At 46.2% G+C, this 20,057-nt stretch overlaps 2 protein-coding genes across 2 annotated transcripts in view; one reads left to right on the plus strand and one right to left on the minus strand.

The window, feature by feature from the left end:
- The first annotated feature begins 423 nt into the window (after positions 1–423).
- Positions 424–6,892, plus strand: myog (myogenin). The gene is made up of 3 exons (XM_080785956.1): positions 424–1,180; positions 2,504–2,570; positions 4,389–6,892. The coding sequence occupies exons 1-3, from the start codon at positions 545–547 to the stop codon at positions 4,520–4,522; spliced, it is 837 nt and encodes a 278-aa protein (XP_080642082.1). The 5' UTR covers positions 424–544; the 3' UTR covers positions 4,523–6,892.
- Positions 6,893–15,535: 8,643 nt separating this feature from the next.
- The window catches only part of ppfia4 (PTPRF interacting protein alpha 4), a gene marked incomplete at both ends in the record, with an annotated part of 122,353 nt that continues 117,831 nt past the window's right edge, over positions 15,536–20,057 (minus strand). Inside the window, 4 exons of the mRNA XM_080785686.1 lie at positions 15,536–15,594; positions 17,411–17,606; positions 18,193–18,261; positions 19,806–19,981. Of these exons, the coding sequence (XP_080641812.1) occupies positions 15,536–15,594; positions 17,411–17,606; positions 18,193–18,261; positions 19,806–19,981 (500 nt within the window). The remainder of the gene's footprint in view (positions 15,595–17,410; positions 17,607–18,192; positions 18,262–19,805; positions 19,982–20,057) is intronic.

Here is a 20,057-nt window from a genome sequence, read left to right on the forward strand (position 1 = left end):
CGGACGTAAAAAAGCCCCCCAGAGAGCTATAGGGGGGGGCAGGGAGGGGGTGGGGGGTCCAGCATGGCATGGCAGGCAGGGGCAGAGCTAGCGAGAAGTATACGGGCCGTCCGGGGGTCCGACAAGACAAGAGACGTGAGGAACGAGGGGGCTAGATGTGCAGCAACAGCTAAACGTGGGGTCAGGTTTCCGGGGGTGTTGGGGTGTGGGGGGGGGGGTGGGCTCGTGCTAAATTTAACCCTGTGATCCCCCCCCCCATTCGCTGGGGCATCAGGCAGCAGGCAGCAGGGCTTTAAATGCCAGCCTACAGTTGCTCCGCAGCAGCAGTTGTTCTCCACACATCTTCCTCTCATCACAATACCGACCGAGCGGCGTACAGGCCAGCCCTGGGAGAGAGGCGCGCACACACATACACACACACACACTCTTCCACAGGCCACAGGCCCAGAGCCCATCTAAAGGAGGTTGCTCTAGGGGGGGAGTAAAGCAAGGAACACTTCATTCCCCTGCAGTATAACGACACGACACACGTCCGGCCGGTACGATGGAGCTTTTCGAGACCAACCCGTACTTCTTCCCCGACCAGCGCTTTTACGAGGGCGGGGGGGGGGACGCCACCGGCGGCGGCTACTTCCCCGGCTCCCGGCTGCAGCCGGGCGGCTACAACGACCAGACGGGCGTATACGGCCACGGCCAGGACAGGAGCAGCTCCATGATGGGCCTGCAGTTGCAGGGCGGAGGAGGAGGAGGAGGCATGCTGCTGGGCATGGAGGACAACAAGGCCTCGCCGTCGTCCGGCCTCTCGCCCCTCTCCTCGGTGGGGGGCGACCACCACACCCCGCACTGCCCTGGCCAGTGCCTCCCGTGGGCCTGCAAGCTGTGCAAGCGCAAGACGGTCACCATGGACCGGCGGAAGGCGGCCACGCTGCGCGAGAAGCGGCGGCTGAAGAAGGTGAACGAGGCGTTCGAGGCGCTCAAGCGCAGCACGCTCATGAACCCCAACCAGCGGCTGCCCAAGGTGGAGATCCTGCGCAGCGCCATCCAGTACATCGAGAGGCTGCAGGCGCTCGTCTCCTCGCTCAACCAGCAGGACGGGTCGCCCGGAGGAGCGGCCGACGGTCAGTACCGGGGCACGGGCCACCACGGGACCGGTACCGGCACTGCCGCCCTGCAGCCCAGAGTGAGTATAGAGAGAGGACCCCCAACGACAGAGGACGGAGCATATATGGGTGGATGGATGGATGGATGGAGGGTTTTGGGAGGAGACGATCGGATGAAAGAGTTCACTATATACAAACAGGACCACCAAAGAGGACTTCACTTCACAGTATACATATACAATACTGAGGTTTTTTACGTTTTAAGGAGTATATATATATAGTTCACCCCAAACGATGACTTATTTGCTATCGACTATATACACAGAAACCCACACTTTAATAATTAATGGAGATTTGTTTGTTTTCGTCGCATTATCCCGCGAGGCAATGATTTGATGGCCGGGGTGGGTGGCTTCTGCAGTTGGAGGCTCTTTAATTGACTCCACTCCACACTCCATCAAATGATTGGCTGTAATTTTTTGCTTTGATTGAATTGTCAATTAAGGCTTCATGGGGTGTGTGATATAAAGTAAGTCATTATTTGGTGTGAATTATACTCCTCACACTCCGACAGTGTATACAAAGGTAACACAAACGGAGGGTCCACTTGGTCACATTTGTGCACTAGTCAGGAGTTATACAAATGGATAAATGAGCGGATGATGAAGGCCAGTTGCTATACTCTGGATTTTGCTTCTTCACGGTATTTAAACTAAAGGGTGGTGGTTTAACTGTGGATTGGACTGTGATGCAGGCAGGATGAGTCTTATAGGACTGGAGGAACACCTTTTAAAGACAGGACTGAAGGTCAAACGTGGTACTAATAATAATAATAATAATAATTATTATTATTATTATTATGAGGTAATGGTCATCCATTAGCACAGTTGTTTTGTGTCACTACATTGAAATCTGTCTGGCCAGTGTATACTCATTCATATACAAGGCAGAGAGGCTGTACAAGTAATGTACCAATACCAGTAATATTAATAATTGACTCAGTAGTTTGTTTAATTACATGAAGAAAGAAAGAAAGAAAGAAAGAAAGAAAGAAAGAAAGAAGAGTGAGACAGACAGACAGACAGACAGACAGACAGACAGACACAGACAGACTAATCGATAGATTTGTGTTCAACTTGTGTCATGAGAGGATTTCAGGCATTCCGAGTCAAACACAACGTTGTTTTACACCTTGAATAGCCTACTGGGTGTGTGTGTGTGTGTGTGTGTGTGTGTGTGGCTGTGTGTGTGTGTGTGACTGCAGTGTGAGTGTGTGTGTGCGTGCGTGCCGTTGGGTTGGGGGGGGTGTGGGTTTGGGGGCGCGGCCGGTCGTGTCATAACATAACCAACGTGACTGACAGCAGCTTCTGCATTGTGTTCATGCTCTGTCTCCATGGCAACAGGTGTCGTCGTCCAGTGAGCCCAGCAATGGAAGCACCTGCTGCAGCAGCCCTGAGTGGAGTAGTGGAGGTATACGCTCGCTCGCACGCACGCACACGCACGCACGCATGCACGCACGCACGCACACACACACACACACACACACACACACACACACACACACACACACATACCGACACACCGGTATAAACACTGCCAGTGTATAGTCAGACAATATAGGAGAACAGCCAGTTACAAAGTGAATAGGCAAAACATTATACACATACAGTATAGTTGACATGCTCTACTTGTCAGACACAGCAGACATAAAGCATGTCTGCTAAGCTCCCAAAGATACAAACTAAACGTTTGTACTAGCCTTTATAGCTGTGAGTAACGTTGGTCTGCTCTATAGCTGTTGATATTTCAGCACTTTGGTTATAGAAAGGCTATAGCTTCCAGCAGGGCAGGCTGTATAGTAAAAAGGCACAGCTATAACCTCGAGAATGAACACCCGCTCTATGGTTTTCATTTCCAACAAAGGCATCAGGGGTGTTAGCTTAAATGTTATAGAGAACACGGAGTCATCATTATTACACAGGGTAAACATGCTTGGCTTCACAGCAGATAATACAGTGAGAGGACCATCATTATTGCCTGGAAACCCCAGATGGAGAGATTCAGTTTAGATGGTAAAACCTGTTAATCTCGCTTTCAAAGTGAAGACAACATTGCACTCATCTATATGGCAATGTTTTTTTTTAACACAGACCGAGAGACAGAAAGGTCCGCAAGCAGGGAGACATGCGTAATAGTCTCTTCCCTTGTAATCTCAACGCCAGTCCATGTGTCGTCGCCGCCGCCTTTGTTGTTGTTGCGCCCACAGGAGGCGACCTCGGGCATTAGTCAGTGGATGTGGATATCATAGTCACTCTGACCAGAGATACTGGGGTCAGATATAACATTCTCGGAGGCAGCCATGCACTCCCCCCTGTCAGGTGATGAGAAGCGGCCTGCTCACTCCTCATGCATTGGAGGAAGCATGCAAGCTCAGTTCGGGGCTCTCCCCAGGTTGCCAGAGGGAGAGTAGAGCCCAGGATTTACAGTCTCTCTGTCTTCAGATCTCCTGATCTCCTGTGTAACATGAGTCTCTATGTCTTCAGATCTCCTGATCTCCTGTATAACATGAGTCTCCGTCTCTCTGTCTTCAGATCTCCTGATCTCCTGTGTAACATGTGTCTCTGTCTCTCTGTCTTCAGATCTCCTGATCTCCTGAATAACATGAGTCTCTGTCTCTCTGTCTTCAGATCTCCTGGTCTCCTGAACAACATGTGTCTCAATGTCTTCAGATCTCCTGATCTCCTGTATAACATGAGTCTCTGTCTCTCTCTGTCTTCAGATCTCCTGATCTCCTGCGTATAACATGAGTCTCTGTCTCTCTGTCTTCAGATCTCCTGATCTCCTGAACAACATGTGTCTCTGTCTCTCTGTCTTCAGATCTCCTGAACAACGTGTCTCTATGTCTTCAGATCTCCTGATCTCCTGTATAACATGAGTCTCTGTCTCTCTGTCTTCAGATCTCCTGATCTCCTGTGTAACATGTGTCTCCGTCTCTCTGTCTTCAGATCTCCTGATCTCCTGTGTAACATGAGTCTCTGTCTCTCTGTCTTCAGATCTCCTGATCTCCTGTGTAACATGTGTCTCTGTCTCTCTCTGTCTTCAGATCTCCTGATCTCCTGAACATGTGTCTCTGTCTCTCTGTCTTCAGATCTCCTGATCTCCTGTATTACATGTGTCTCCGTCTCTCTGTCTTCAGATCTCCTGATCTCCTGAACAACGTCTCTCTCTATGTCTTCAGATCTCCTGATCTCCTGTATAACACGAGTCTCTGTCTCTCTCTGTCTTCAGATCTCCTGAGCGCCGCGGACTCTCCGGAGCAGAACAACATGCGCTCGCTGACGTCCATCGTGGAGAGCATCTCCGCGGCGTCGAACGGCGGCGTGGTGGCGTATCCCGTGGTGCCCGTGGACATTCCCAAATGAAAAGCTTCCGAGGAAGCCTCCGGAAAATCTGACCTATTGACACGCAGAGCGAGAGAGAGAGGCAGAGAGAGGCAGACACACGCGCACACCCACACCCACCCATACACGCACATGCACGCACACAGATCACATTGCTGTTGTTGTTGGGCAGAAACCTCTTATCTCCTTGTTTGAACGTTTCGTGTTTTTTTTGTAAATGAATGTCCCTATACTTGATCGTATACTACAGTGTCACACAAAACCATCAAAAGTATCTACAAGCTGGGCGTGTGGCGTGAAGAAGCGACGCATACGTTTGATGCTTTTGAGTTTGAATCCTGAAAATGAACAGATTCGGACATATGAGGTTTCCCCCTCCGACCTTACAACAGACGATGTATATACAGGAAGACAGGAAAACTAACGGATAAGTACTTACTCCACACGGCTTGGAGATGCCAAAAAAAAAAAGAGAAAAGGATCTCAATTCCATAAAATGTTTTGGGGGTCCACCTCACGCCTTCGTTCGGGGGGTGTTTGGTCTTATAATAATGCCACAGTGGTTCTGAAAGTGGGGAGCCCATAGGGACCCCCCATGCAGTGATCCCCTTGATGGGGGTTCCAGCTAAAAATGAAGTAGGCTATAGCATCAAAATGCAGTTTGACCACTTTAAGCCTATACCGCATAACATAGACGAGATCACAAATATAGCCCACGGCTGTAAAAATGTCTCGATGCGTGTGGATCCCTGTGGATATGTACGGGTCGGCTATAGCTATATAAGCCATACTGAATTCCTCCCATACCGTTCGGTCACAATGAGGCCTTATTGTTATTATTATGTTGATTCCTTGATGCCTTATATGCTCGATCTATGCTTTGTCGTATTATATGACGGGAGGATTATACCAGAACGCTCGGCTCAAAACACAGAACCCGCCCCGGGGAGCAATTCCAACAAACTCTGAATGCTCTCTATACCTGGTATTCCTAACCTTAACTAAACTATGACATTATAACCCTAAACTTATTTCCAACCTCAGTAAAACAAATACAAGAGTATACTGTACATACAAGAGGAAAAAAAGACGGTGTTTTGAGGCGAGCATTCCGCTTAATACCGATGGGATTCACGGGCCTTTCGCTGCCTGCGGTCCATGTCACGTGTCAGAGTTTCGGAGTCCAAAGTAGAGAGCTGTACTCTTCACTGCATGACCATACCAAATAATAGACTGTTGCCTTTAGTGTGCTTCTCTGTTAGACCTGCATGCAGTACCGACTGACACCACTAGAGGAAGAACATATCGTCGCTGTCAGGCAGAAAAAGAAAGAAAAAAACCTCTTCTCCAAATTGTAACTTTTTTTTTTTTTTTTTTTTTGTAAATGAACCAATACTTTAGCGTCACAAAAATGCATAAAACTATAAAACTGTAAAAGTAGCAGATCCGCAAGCTTGAAACGTGGCGCAAAGCGAAGCGTTTTTTAGCTTGTAGATCTGCTACTTTTGATGTCTTTTTGCAGTTTGAATCAGGTGGTTGCACACTGGACGCGTTTTTCAGAAAATCGATGGAGAAACGCAGCTAAAAATAAAAAAAGACGTGTGTAGGGACCTTTTACAGACCTGTTAGGGTCATTCAGGGCTATATCTCTTTTATGTGTTTCCGGTAATATTATTATCCACTCATTTTGTATGTCAAAATTATTTTTTTTGTAAATTAACCAATACTTCCAGCGTCACAAAAATGCATCAAAAGTAGCAGATCCGTAAGCTTGAAATGTGGCGCACAGCGAGGCGTTTTTAGCTTGTATAGATCTTCTACTTTTGATGTCTTTTTGCCGCTTGAATCATGAAAAGTAACACTTTTTTTGTGAGGTTTCCACCGGACAGCGACCATTAGAACTTCTTCCGTTCCTTCTTCTACCTTAATTTAAAGAAATGTTCCTCAATTCGCAATCTTTCCCTTATGGTCTATTTTGCGTTCTTGTTTTTTTGTGTGTATTATTATTATTATTATTATGATTATTATTATTATTATTATTATTATTATTATTATTATTATTATTATTATTATTATTATTATTATTATTATTATTATTATTATTATTATGATGATGCTTAAAACAAGAGTTTTATTTGTGGGGCCAACAAGTACCTTATTACTGCAGTGTTTTTTGACCAAGACCTGCTTAATTTAAACTGGTTATGAACGCTAGTGATGTAAATACCTTTCCTTTTTCTACAGAGTGGAGTTGTTGTTTTTTGTTTATTTTATTTTCTAACTTTTGCTAACTTATTTTTGGACTTTTATAACTAAAGATTGTTGTGTATTTGTAGATGTTTCTAAAAAAAAAAAAAAAAAAACGGTCATATTTTATGTCCTGTTTTTTAAATAAAAGACGATTTTCAATACGCTGTGTCTTTCGCTGTCCATGTTTTTCGAGCAGTGCACACAGTCTTGCAATACCCATTAAAGCCGGGAAAAAGTCTCCAGGTTTTCTTCAGAATCCTATGACACATATTTTTAATCAATGACACTATGGCTTCAGGAGTCTAACTATACAACTATAGTACTAGAGTTTCTCAATTGTTGTATACAGTAAGCAAGGGGGATGCACATGCGGATCCGACAGACCAATGATCCGACAAACAGCGGTCGGACATGAGGTCGAACATGCGCTGCTTGCGGTTAAGGTTAGGTTAGGGTTTGAGGTTAGGTTGTCGTCTATTGACACTCGGACCAGTAGTAGACTCTGAGAGTGTACAAAAGAAACCGAATGGACGTGTCAGGGTCGATGAAGTTTCATTTGTACACTCTCAGATAGGGGTGTCCAACAAAAAAGATTCAAATTGGAATTGCGATTCACATTATGAACGATTCAAAATCGGTTCATAAATTCCAAACAATATTTTTTTTCCTTCTGGTTACAGTTACAGGAGTTTTCACTATATAGTGTTTATGATATGAAATGTAAGCTTACCATAATCACAGTAAACATTATCATGTCTTCAGTCATTTTCAAGTGACTCCAGTCACTTCAGTTCAGCACAGCTGAGGTGTGTCTGTCAACGAGGGTCCAGCTGACCCTCGTTGACAGGGACTCGTTAATTTTACTTGCATCAAAGGCAACTCTTTATAGTGTGAGTTTGTCTCTCTCTAGTCGCACAAGTGATTGAGTTCAAAAGTATGTGTGCAATACATTATGGGTTCCTGCATACCGCGTGCATGTGAACACCAGCTAGCCTAAGCCTACCAATTGTTTTTATTTTACAGCATTATACTTGGAAATTGTTCTGGTAACTGAGAAAACTGACCGAGTGTCAGACTCAGTCGGAAGTTAAAACGTTTTGTACATTGGATTTACCTTTATGTGTTTATATTTATTTACAGTTCATAAAACCTTTACAATTAAAAAAGCTAAATGTATACTCTGCTTTCATGCCAGAAGACTGGACACACACACACACACACACACACACACACACACACACACACACACACACACACAGGATTTAGAAGACTCTAATCGGCCTCAGGTCTAAATTCAATGGGTAAAAAAAGAACACACAACACCAGGGGGAAATATCTTATAAAAACAGATTTACTTTATGTCTATATAGTTCCATAAATACAGTACTCTTTTTTTAATTGCCAAATAATAAAATCTTGATTTGTCAGCATCAGTTTCACACACCTGGAATAATAAATAACACATACAGTACTCATAGTAGCTGCCACATAGCACGTTACACCTTTTAGACAACTTTGAAAAAACGAACGTAAAAAATTAAATAAAAATTCATAATAATTTACACACTCATCCAATACTTCACTGGTTCACCGACATGTCGTGTTCTCATTGGACAAAAAGAGCTAATCAGCGCGGTTAGCGAGCGAGCGCTAGCCGGCTAACGTCTCAAACATGGCGACGACGATGATTAAAGAGAACCCGACCGGATTAAGATGATCATCGACCAATCACACAGTCTCCATCGGGCTCCAGCAGTCTTTGTGTTGGGTTTGTGATTGGCCGATGCCGAGCAGCAGTTTACAGTTTTGATTGGAGAGGAAGTAAAAGAGGGAGGGGCTACACTTTGTCAACGCTATCCTTGTCCACGTATGAAACTACTATAGGGCATAGCAGTGGCAGCCGTCGTTTCAGACATTCATTTTTCCCATAGAAATGACACAAAAAGAACTACAAAAAAAAAAAAACTACAAAAGCAGTTCCTGCAGAAAACTTGCTGCAAGGCTCGCGGAAAACCCGCAATGTATAGGATGTACAGTGTGTTAAAGCTGAAGAAAACATAAAAAAACAAACAAAAATGTATACCGTTGGCCCGGCGCTGAGGATGATGGATTGGTGACGTATTCACGGACGCTCCAGGAAGCGACGGGGGTTTGAATGCAGAAAAAGATAAAAACGAACCAGGTGCTCGACGGAGATATAAACAGGTGATGATGATAAAAAAGATCAAACGGGATCAAGGTATGAAGAAAAAAGAGACGATCTGGGCACTCACATAAAGATATTTTTTTTGTTTAAAGGTATATTCAGTGATTTCACAAAAAAAAAACCTTAGGTTTCGTTTTTAGCTGGGACCTAAGCCTTTCATCCAATCAGGATAGAGAGCCAAAAACGAAACCTAAGGTTTTTTGACCCCCAGGGGTTAACTGGGGACAGGGAGGAACTCCTTATATGGTCAGCACACTCTATAGTAGGGAGGATTATCACAACAAAACAAAAAAAGAAGTGATATTTGAATTAAGTGAAATCACTGAATATACCTTTAACGCGTTGTTATAGCAACCACAGACAGCACCTCTGCGTGAACCTAAAGGAAGATCTTCCTCGTGCAAAAAAAAAAACGTTTGCAAAATAAACATTTGTAAAAAAAATAAAAACCTATTTAACTGCATAAAACTGAAACTGTTGAAGTAGAGCACAAAGTATGTGGAAGTATAGTTGCCAAAAAACTAGTGTGTGCTCGGCACAATTCTTTTAAGACTATATAGAATCAAGCTTATGATCATAACACATTCGATTCTGTGAAAGAAAATATTTTGAAAACCGCAAAAAAAAAGGGTATTTAATAAATTATAGTATGTAATCAAATGTTTTTTATCCGGGATGACTTGATTCAAAGCCTTAAATATTTTTGGAAACCTCTATGGGAAAAAAAATGATTGGGGTCTGGAACGGCGCTTTACTCCGTCACTGTCACACACAAGTATAAGATTTAGACTCACAACCACTTCCAACCCGCGGCTGGCTACCATCCGTCCCTCTTTTTCGGACATAGGGGGCTTTTTCTTTCTTCAAAAACAGTAGCGAAAATATCCAGTCTGTAAGCTTCACAGCGCGTCGCGATTAGACCTGGCTATTGTCGCTGTGTGTGTAGCACACCTCCGTATACCACGAAATGTACATCAGGCTCAAGTGGTTATTGGTTTCACTCATCCGCCCATACGCACGCACGCACGCACGCACACGCACGCACGGACACACACACATACTTCGTATTAAAGGTATCCTCTCCATTCTAGGCTACATACAGAAGGCGAGAGAGGAAGAGGAAGAGGAGAGGAGAAGAGGTTAACGGCTACAGTGTCAGAAGAAGAAGAAGAAGAAAAGAGATACAGAGAGAGAGAGAGAGAGAGAGAGGCAGAAGATGAAATAGAATTGGACCCATGAACCTGTGAAGCAGTGTTAATTTTGGCAGCAAATTGATTAGTTTTAGTCACATCTTAGTCATCTGAAATATTTCAGTTATAGTCTAGACTAGAGAATCTATATATGTTACGAAGTCATACGATTTCATTTTAGACTAAACCTACAGTTTTAGTTTGTCGAACAAAAAAATGCTTTGGCGGTGCCTTGATGGCGTCGTGTATAATTAAGCAATAAGCCACGAGAGGTCGCAGGTTACCGGGTATTTTACAATGGCTGGGGACGTACCCCCCAGCCATTGTAAAATACCCGGTAAGCTGGGGCCTCGAGTGGCTTATTGCTTTTCTAAAACTGTTACAAACAAATAGCAATATTAACCTAATAAAACTATTAAATTCACAAAAGTAGCTATACGCTTTGCTCCACTAGAGTGAGCCACATCACTTCCTTGTGGCAAGTAGCCTATGTGACGGGAGAATAGCGCTTGATGTCTTTACGGGGCTGCCTGGAGCCACACATTCACAGTCGTATGAGCCGGGCGGTGCTTTATACACGCCCGCACGGCATGTGTTTGTATAAAGCAATCAAGCGCTCCCCTTCCCCAGTACAGCTATACAGAGATGTGGAATCACCTGCGAATGATATAAAGTGATTGAAGGAGTGGGTTATCGGTGGAATTTACACCGGTCACGTGGCGGTAACCAGCCAATCAGAATCAAGTATTGGGACTACCCGTTTTAGAATGCCTGATTTTACACTTGGTTGCATGCTGAAAATAACAGAGCTATACAAGCTCTGCTATTTTCAGAGCGCCCGAGCGCGACCAAACATAAAATGACTTGTCTTTTCACCTCAAAATTTGTATTTGTTGACGGAATTGTCTATATATATATCTAGGCTTAGTTTTAGTTATCCTAGTTTAGTTCTTTTCGTCAGTGAAAAAAGGTAGCCGACGGACATTTTCGTCATATGGTTTTAAGCCGACAAAATTCACACTGCTGTGAATAAGTCTTAAGTCGCTTTCACAGAAACGCGCTCCAACTCTGTCAGTCCCTCCCACTAAAACAAACGCACGCACGCACGCATGCACGCACACACACACACACGCACCACACACACACACACACACACACACACGCACACACGCACACACACACACACACACACACACACACACACACACACACACACACACACGCACAGCGCAACAGTAGAAGACGCGGAGAGAGAAAGATAGAGAGAAAGAGAGATAAGAGAAAAAGAGAACAGTCACTACCGAATACAGGGAACAGGGTTTTCATACAGCAATGATATCATATTATTCTCCATATATAATTCCAATATATATATATATTTATATATATATTTATATAATATTTCTATAAAAAACATAAGTCATCCATTTTATGTACAAGGACGATTGAATGAGCTAAATACCTTGCATAACCGATACGGGGGTCAGTTAGCAGTGGGATATCTGCCGTCGTTTTTTTGTTTTTGTTTTTACACCGTAGTATATTCATCATCATTCCCACACGCACAGTACGTCCACATCAATGGATTCATAATAAATAATAACCTTTTTTTCCTTTGTGTTTACTTTTTATATATTATTCTATACAGTCCGAGTCCATAGACATAGAAAGGTATCCACACTTTTCCTGGGCTGTGTGTGCTCCAGTTCCTGTTGATTTCATTGGATATCATTGGTCATCTGACCAGTTTCATTGGCTTGCATTGGATCAAATCGACAGGAACTGGAGCACACACAGCCCAGGAAAAGTGTGGATAGACAACTCCCTTCGGCTCTCTGGGGCGTTTGTGTGTAGGCCTACTCGAGTGAGGGGTTAAGCTTCCTTTGGTCGGTGCTTCACTACGTGTCACGGAACCAGACTATACGATATAGAGGCGACAGTCTGGCCCACGCGAGACTTATTAGTGCTTCACAGAAGCTTCCGCGTTGCGCCACAGAGCGGACGGACGGACGTTCGAGTCCCGGGGAAAGGAATTTATCGCTGTGATTTATCCAGTAGTCCCACTCGAGTGGCAGGCGTATACGAACGGTGTGCCTTTTCCGCCCACCACGTCGATAAACACGTCGCTCCTCCAATGAACTGCAGCGGGCCGACGACGAGGCATCTATTTTCTGTTTATGTCTATGTGGTCGTCGAGTCCAAGACAACTGTTGTGCTGCTTCTTCCTTCGCTGGTGCTGGATGAACGGACGACGGCGAAGGGATTTTTTTTGGCTTGGACTTGATTCAAGTTGCCAGACTTCTACACCCCGTCCCGTCCCCAACCCCCGCCCCTCGTCCCCCCCCCCGTCCCCTCGTTCCCGTCCCCCCCCTGTCCCTCCTCCATCTGACGTCAGTCGTTCATCACCCTGGGTCGCGGAAACTCTATTGATAATAACATCGGTGGTCGTCTTAAAGTCGTCGCGTATAATAAGCATTGTGGTCCAAAAAAATTAGCAAACTCTCTCTGCCGCGACGTTTTCAGGGGAGGTGCCTCTGTATCGTTTATACGATACACTCATATTTGATAGGCCTATATACAGTCTGTTTTTGTATCAAATGGAAAGATTTACTAATTCGGTGGCGGTATAACATTAGCGTTTTCTATGCCGTCAGTTGATTACTCATATCCATCCGAGTCAAACCACTGGGATCATTTGGGGGTTTTTTTGGAACACCGTTCTGACGCGACGTCTATGAGAATTCCCGAATGGGGAAAAACACGACCCAGGTAGGATGCGTAAATTACGTCAGACATTCGGTGCTCTATGAGTGTGTGTGTGTGTGTGTGTGTGTGTGGGGGGGGTACGTAATTAGAAAAACTAACTTCGACCCGCATGGAATTAAACCACTCCAGAAACCACTCCAGTAACTTCCACGGTGTGGCTTTGGGTTTCGATTACTTCTTCATTAGTCTTCATTACCCACAGCTGAGAACCTGCAGTGGGAGTGGGAGCAAAACACCACAATGACAAGAAGGGGAAGGGGGGGGGGGGGGGGTTACACCGGGGGGAGACCACCAGAGGGACGAGTCTCTCATGGGCTCCGCCAACGATGAACGCTCTCTCGCGTGGGAGTTCAAAGGTCAAAAGGAGTTGTTGACCTCTGTGGTATTGCACGTTATCCGAAGGAGAGGTCGAGAGGTGAAAGGTGAGTGGTCGAGGCTGGACTGGACAACGGCGTGAACGAAGCCCACCCCCCCCACACTCCCTAGGGGGTGGGCTCTCTCTCTCTCTCTCTCTCTCTCCAACTTGTTTGGCATGTCACTCTATCACTCTCGAAAGGCCGCAAGCATGTGTCCGTACAGGTAGTGAGATTGCACTGAAGAGAGAAAGAGAGAGAGAGAGAGAGAGAGAGAGAGAGAGAGAGAGAGAGAGAGAGAGAGAGGGGGGGGGGGGATACAAGCTGTCAGAGAGAGAGAGAGAGAGGGAGAGGATTTTAACACCTGCTTCATGCTTTACAGTCATGCATGGTAAAGCAAGCAGGTGGGGTGGGGGGTCGGGGGCCTCAGCGCACAGAGGAGGTCCTTAACTACCCCTGGGCAAGGCAGTTAGAACCCTGGGAAGCCCTAAGGCCGGCTGCAAGGCCCAACGGGCAGAAACCTGGGGGTTGTGATACCATAAGGTCTCAGAGGCACTTCCCCATAGGGCAAGTACAGGTCATGTTGTATATACATAGTTGCCCAAAAGGTCATGTCCACTTACAGTAGTTGCCGAAAAGTAAATGATGGGTAAACCGTTCATTTTAACACATTTTATTTTATTTTTTTTAACTTTATTTGCGAAATCTGGGCCTGTGCGATATGGACATACCTCATTATGTATGCCAAAATATCTCATTGGTTTATACAATGAGACTCATTTTAAATACCGCAATTGTGTTGTGCTTATTGCGAACTATAAAGACTGAACCTAAAGTTTCTTGCCAACCAAAGTGCACTTAAACTGCCTCCCCCTGGCCAGCCGGGGCGCCTGATGGAGGGGAAAGGAACTGGTTGGAATAACGTGTTCCTTCCACGCGCTATGCGTCCAACCAGGGAAACTCCCCCCCTGTCAGGTGTAAAGGAGCAACTTGGACACTCAGGCATGAAGGAAGCATGAGTTCAAGTCCGTTGCTCTCCCCTTGTCCCCATATATGGACTAGGTTGGTGGAGGGTGTGTAGAGCCCAGGATCACATTAGATGATTGACACAGGGGTGACAAATGGGTTACAAAATCGTGGGATAAAAAATATATTTAAAAAAACAAAGTGCACTTGCCGGCGGGCAACCTCCAACGACTTGCCCCAACATTTTATTTACTTGCACGGGCAGTCAGGGCAACCGTTAGTGTCGAATCGACCCCTGTCCTTATTTTCGTAAAAGTATAGCAGATCTACAAGGTCAAAACATTGTTTTGGACTGTTTTACATTATGGTGCTTTCTTGATCCACAAATGCCTTCCAACGAGAGTATACTGCACTTTGAGTTTGCGTGCCCCACTGCTCCAGAACTCTGAAAGAAACCACTTTCACCCATTTTCAACGATATCTAGAAGACTCTTCTAAGCTTGACACCCGAAAATGACTCGGTAGGCCAATCGGAGGCACGTGGGGGGCGGGTCTTTTCGTAACCCAGGGTGCGTTTGGATATAGGCACTATAGGCAAATGGGATAAAATGAATTAATGAACTGGTGGGCATGTTCACATAAAAAACGACATTTGAACAAATACTGTACACTTGTTTGAAAATAACCTTCCTCCTTATATAACAATATTACCCTGATGATCATGTTTTAGGGTGTGAAATAAATCACGGCACTCCATCTTTGACTGACTAAAGTTTGCTAGTCTTTACAGGATGCTTTCAAATGACACCACCAATCCTGTCAGAGGTCACCCCCCCCCACGGAATCATGGAAGTGTATAGTGTATATTTGCACGTCTTTAAATGTTCTGATGAATTGAAAGTGGAGGACCCTGATGTAAACAAGTCTTAGTGCTATTTCTGGTTTTATATCCTCGCAGCAGTTTGTGTATATTGACCTGTACTTTCATTTGAACTGTATACCCATTCTGCAAACTGTTAATACAATTTTTAATCAATCAATCAATCCAAACCACCACCACATAGTAACCGCGCTATAGTGTGTATGTTCTCATATAGCAAACATCCCCTCATACATTCTGTCACTCATGGGGCGACGAGCCAATGGAAAAGGGGTGTGGGCGGGGTTTGGATCCCAGGGGGGGGGGGGGGGGGGTGGCATTTGAAAGCAGTACGCCCTCCTTATCATAGCTATAGCTACATATACCGCTATCCTGTTAGCTTACCTGTTAACATTAGTGCTCCTGTTAGTAAGCGGAGAAGAGTTAGCATGAATAGGTCCGCACGGTCGAGGGGTCGAGTCTGGGCGGTGCTGGAGGAGGAGCTAGAGAGTGGGGGGGGGGGGGGGTGGGGGGAGGGGGCGTGGCACACAGAGGGCGTGGCACAGAGAGGGGGCGTGGCAGAGCGGGGGGGGAGAGGACAACAGCATGCAGTTAGTCAGGCCAAGCTGTGAGAATGCTACACACACACATGCACGCACGCACACACACACACGCACACATACATACACACATGCACGCACACACACACACAAACGCGCACACGCGCAAGCGCACATGCACACACGCACACACACACCGTGCCGAGCTTTGCGAAGTCCGCTTTGAGCCCGACGCAGCGCTGTCCCGATAGGCACAGAATTAATCACGTGAAACGGTCAAAATTGTCCTAAAAAGTCAAAATATGCCCTTTGGGATTGAAACAGCGTTGGGAAAACGGTTCGCACGTCTCTTTCTCATATTCTACTATACTTGTGGGGACATGTGGTCCTCACAAGTATGGTCGCACCCACACACACGCGCGCACACACACGCACGCACGCACACACACACACACACACACACACACACACACACACACACACACACACACACACACACACAGACGTAGGCCAATACAGATGTGAATGGATATCGTAAGCCGTGCACCAAGTCAAAGAGGTCAGGTTGACCAGCGCGCCGTGTCGCCCGCGCCGTCCACCCACCTTCAGGTTGTATTTGTGCTTAATTGCTGCCTCCTGCTGCCCATCAGTGGCATGGGCGTGGCGGGCATCGCCCGCTTTGAATGTTATCAACCGATAAACGCCAGTGTGTTCTCATCTGGACCATGCAATGTGTAGAGAAATATGGACATTTCCACTATACTGCCTATATATACCGCTATAGGAAATGCCAAAGTGAATTTACTGCCGGCCGAAGCGAAAACATCGTGAAAAACTGACTTACTTACATGGACGGTTAAGACTGATATGAGGTTAGGGGGGACTTACGTGGCCGGTTTAGACTGAGGTTAGGGGACTTTATACGTGGCCGGTTTAGACTTAGGTTAGGGGACTTACGTGGCCGGTTTAGACTGAGGTTAGGGGACTTACGTGACCGGTTTAGTCCATATCCATATACTGGCTCCATTGCATGGTCTTGATGACTTTTCAACCTATCTTCATATAATAGGTCCTCACACTAATAATCATGATAAAATGGCACGATCTTTTCTACTCAGTCTGTGTCTCATAGGAAGGGCTGTGGGCAGTTTAGAAACCGTCTTCCAGTGACATCATCATTAGGCAGATCTTTTTTTTACTTTCTTTCTTTGCACATTTTTTTAATTTTCATTATCGTGAGAACGATGGCTTCCATTTTCCCATTGCAACTTTTCAGGACTAGAAAGCCTGCAGTTTCTATTAGCTTGTATTCCCCATCGATGATGTCACTGGAAGACGGTTTCTGAACTGCCCACAGCCCTCCTGTGAGACACAGACAGAGTAGAAATAAATTGCACAATTTTTTCATGATTATTAGTGAGGACCTATTATAATGAAGATAGGTTGAAAAGTGGTGAAGTGGTCCTTTAACCCATTTTGGGTGGGAAACCCTTTTTGGTGTTTTAAACATCATGTTATAATTTAGTTGTTGAAAAATAGCAGATCTACAAGCTCATAGCTTGAGCTTGTGGGTCTGCTATTTTTGAAAAATCGTGAAAATATTGATTTCATTTTTTTCTTTGTTGAGGTCAGGCCTAAATGGGTTCAATCATCTGATAACATCCGAAAACCGCTACAGGCATACTTACCTATATGTACATCAACGTGTTGGCATGGACATGGCGGGCATACATACATACATATATACACACATACATACCTTCAGGCTGGGCGTGCTGCCTCCCATGCCTGCCCATCAGGGACATGGAGGGTGGCATGGACATGGCGGGCATGCGGAAGCCCGTGGGCAGCGTCTCCATGGAGCCCGCCATCATGCCCAGGCCCGTGCCGCCTTCCCGCGCGCGGAAACGCTTGCGCCACGACGGAGACCGCCGGAAGGTCTTGTCGTCGTCGCTCTGTAGCGGAATAAAATTCCATTATTTAGTTATATAGTCATGTTATTTTTCGTCTGAAACGTTTTTAGTTTAAGTCCAATTTATGTCGACTTGAATACCATACGATTTTAGTCGACTAATGGCCTGTTCATACTGCAGTTTTAAGGTGAAGAGGTGGTTGTTCTGATGGCGGCGGTCATTGTTCATCATCATGCTCACATCTCCTAACCTCCATGGCCAACAATTTCCGCAAATTCGTCCATTGTTTTACCCTCTGCTTTCTCACTATACTGCCTATCTGCATACATTTTTATTTCTTTCATTATTTCATTGCTTTGTTCTCTCGTTTGTCCCACCACTCTATTTCGGGAGTTGTTTGTTTCTACGTCAGGAGGGACCGCCCACCAACTTCTAGACAAATCATTCCCCCGGAGCGAGTTTCGGTGGCGAGTAAAAACAGGAAAAGAAGGGATGGGGAGAGCGGTAGTTATCTCTACACTGCAGCTCAGTGACGTCATGTTGTATAGTTTTGTTTTGGAGTATTAAAACTGTTTAGTATTCAATAGGCCTTAATTTCCCTTTAAATCTACAGTTTTAAGTTTCTCACTTCCTCCAGCCTGCGGTCCGTCCCCAACGCCAGCACGTTGTTGAACTCTCTCTCCATGACCTGACGCGCCTGAAAAACAAAACAACAACACAACAAAATGAGTCTTAATACTAAAGAACTCTCTCTTCTCTCTGCCCCCAATATCAATATCAATTCACTGCTGCTTGTTATCGACCGGTATTCACATTGAAACAATTGCACTTTGTATTATTATTATTATTATTATAAGCATTGAAGTGAGTGTTTTTCTGTTACATTGCTGTCATGGCCGCCAGTTCCCACCTGATGTTGTGTGGGAGTCCAGACTGCTCCAGACCGCAATTGATAACCGCCAGCTTGCATAACGTCTTCAGGCTAGGACTTAAGTGCAAGACATGCAAGACGAGTCGCGTTCCAAAGAGGACGACGCGATCTCCCACAATGCAACAGCACATTTTACCCAACCAACCCGGGCCCGTCCCCTTCGGCTCGACCTTCGTCCAGGAGAAAGTCGTGGGATTTAATCTCCACAGGTCACTGAACTCCCGTCTCAGACCGGCATTGTGGCCGCCGAATATATACAGCTCTCCGTTGTGGGAAAAAGCGGCGTGACCGTGACGCCGTTCTGGAACGAGCGGCGCGGACGGTATTCTCAGCCAGTCGTTGGTCCCCGTGTCAAACACTCTGATGTCCTTGTCCTGGTGCCCTACGCCCCCGAACACGAACATCTTCGTCCCGATGACGGTGGCCGAGTGACTCGAGGAAACGGTGCCTCCGGTGTCAACGACAGACCAGACCATGGTGGCGGTGTCCAACTTGTAGATGTCGTTCGTGCGCGCGGACCGCTCGTTGAACCCTCCGTGGATCAACATGGACTTCTCCAAGACGCAGGCCGAATGGCCGTACCTCCCCTCCGGAACGGCTCCGGATGCGTTCGGCGTGAACCATCGGTGGGTGTCGACGTCGAACGCGTACAGGACGTTGTCCATGTCCCCCGTGATGATAAACCAGTTGTCGACGTGGACCTTTATCGCACAGTTCACTCTGCCTCCCCAGACGTAGATGACGTCTCCTATCAGCGCGGCCGTGTGCCTGTAGCGCATGGCGGGAACCTCGAGAGAACATTCTCCTCCTCCTCCTCCTCCTCCGGCCGTCTCCGGGGGCAGCGTCGTCCAGCGCAAAGTCACCGCGTTGAAGATGTGCACGTCGATCTGATCCGTGTCGCCGAAGGTCTTCCATTCCTCGAAGAACCCCCCGAAGGAATACACCCTGCTGTTCTCCGCCGGACCGACGGAACACCCGCAGAAACGGCGGGATGTCTGTGGTCCTCTTCTCAAAGGCGACGACCAGCTCAGCATCTCTTATCTTATCTCGTAGTGGCTTTGTCTGTCTGTCTGTCTGTGGCTGTCTGTCTGTCTCTCTCTTCGGTTGATCGGTTCAAACCCAAACTCCGTTCCTGGCCAACTCTCTAGATGTGAGCGCGCCCATCTTATAATATAGGCTGCCACGGCTTCGGGTCTGACGTCACTCACAGACCGATGCATGCATGTGGAACGACGCTGATTTGCGCAGGCGTTCCAGCTTCATACGCACGTGTGTGTGTGCGTGTGTGTGTGTGTGTGTGTGTCATATACCTGCGTGTTCTGCATGGGGATCTGCAGTATGAGCGCCAGGCTGCTGTAGTCGAAGGTCTCGTCCAGAGAGACCAGCGCTCCGTGAACGCCGCTCTCCAGGAGGTTCCCGCTGTACTCCCTCAGGCCGATGGACTGCACCCAGTGGATCACCTGCTCGTTGGTCCACACCAGGACGTCTGGTTATAATAGACATACACACATAGTTTATAGTCTAGTCTGGTCTAGTTTAGTCTAGTTTAGTCCCTCAGACTA

This window comes from Protomyctophum bolini (assembly GCF_963924005.1).
Source record: "Protomyctophum bolini genome assembly, chromosome: 2".
In the NCBI taxonomy this organism is placed as follows: domain Eukaryota; kingdom Metazoa; phylum Chordata; class Actinopteri; order Myctophiformes; family Myctophidae; genus Protomyctophum; species Protomyctophum bolini.

Excerpts from the sequence above, each read along its gene's own strand:
- myog (XM_080785956.1), top strand. The coding sequence starts at position 545 with ATGGAGCTTTTCGAGACCAACCCGTACTTCTTCCCCGACCAGCGCTTT. Across the intron at positions 1,181-2,503 it reads CTGCCGCCCTGCAGCCCAGA|GTGTCGTCGTCCAGTGAGCC; the intron begins GTGAGTATAGAG and ends CCATGGCAACAG. Across the intron at positions 2,571-4,388 it reads CCCTGAGTGGAGTAGTGGAG|ATCTCCTGAGCGCCGCGGAC; the intron begins GTATACGCTCGC and ends CTCTGTCTTCAG.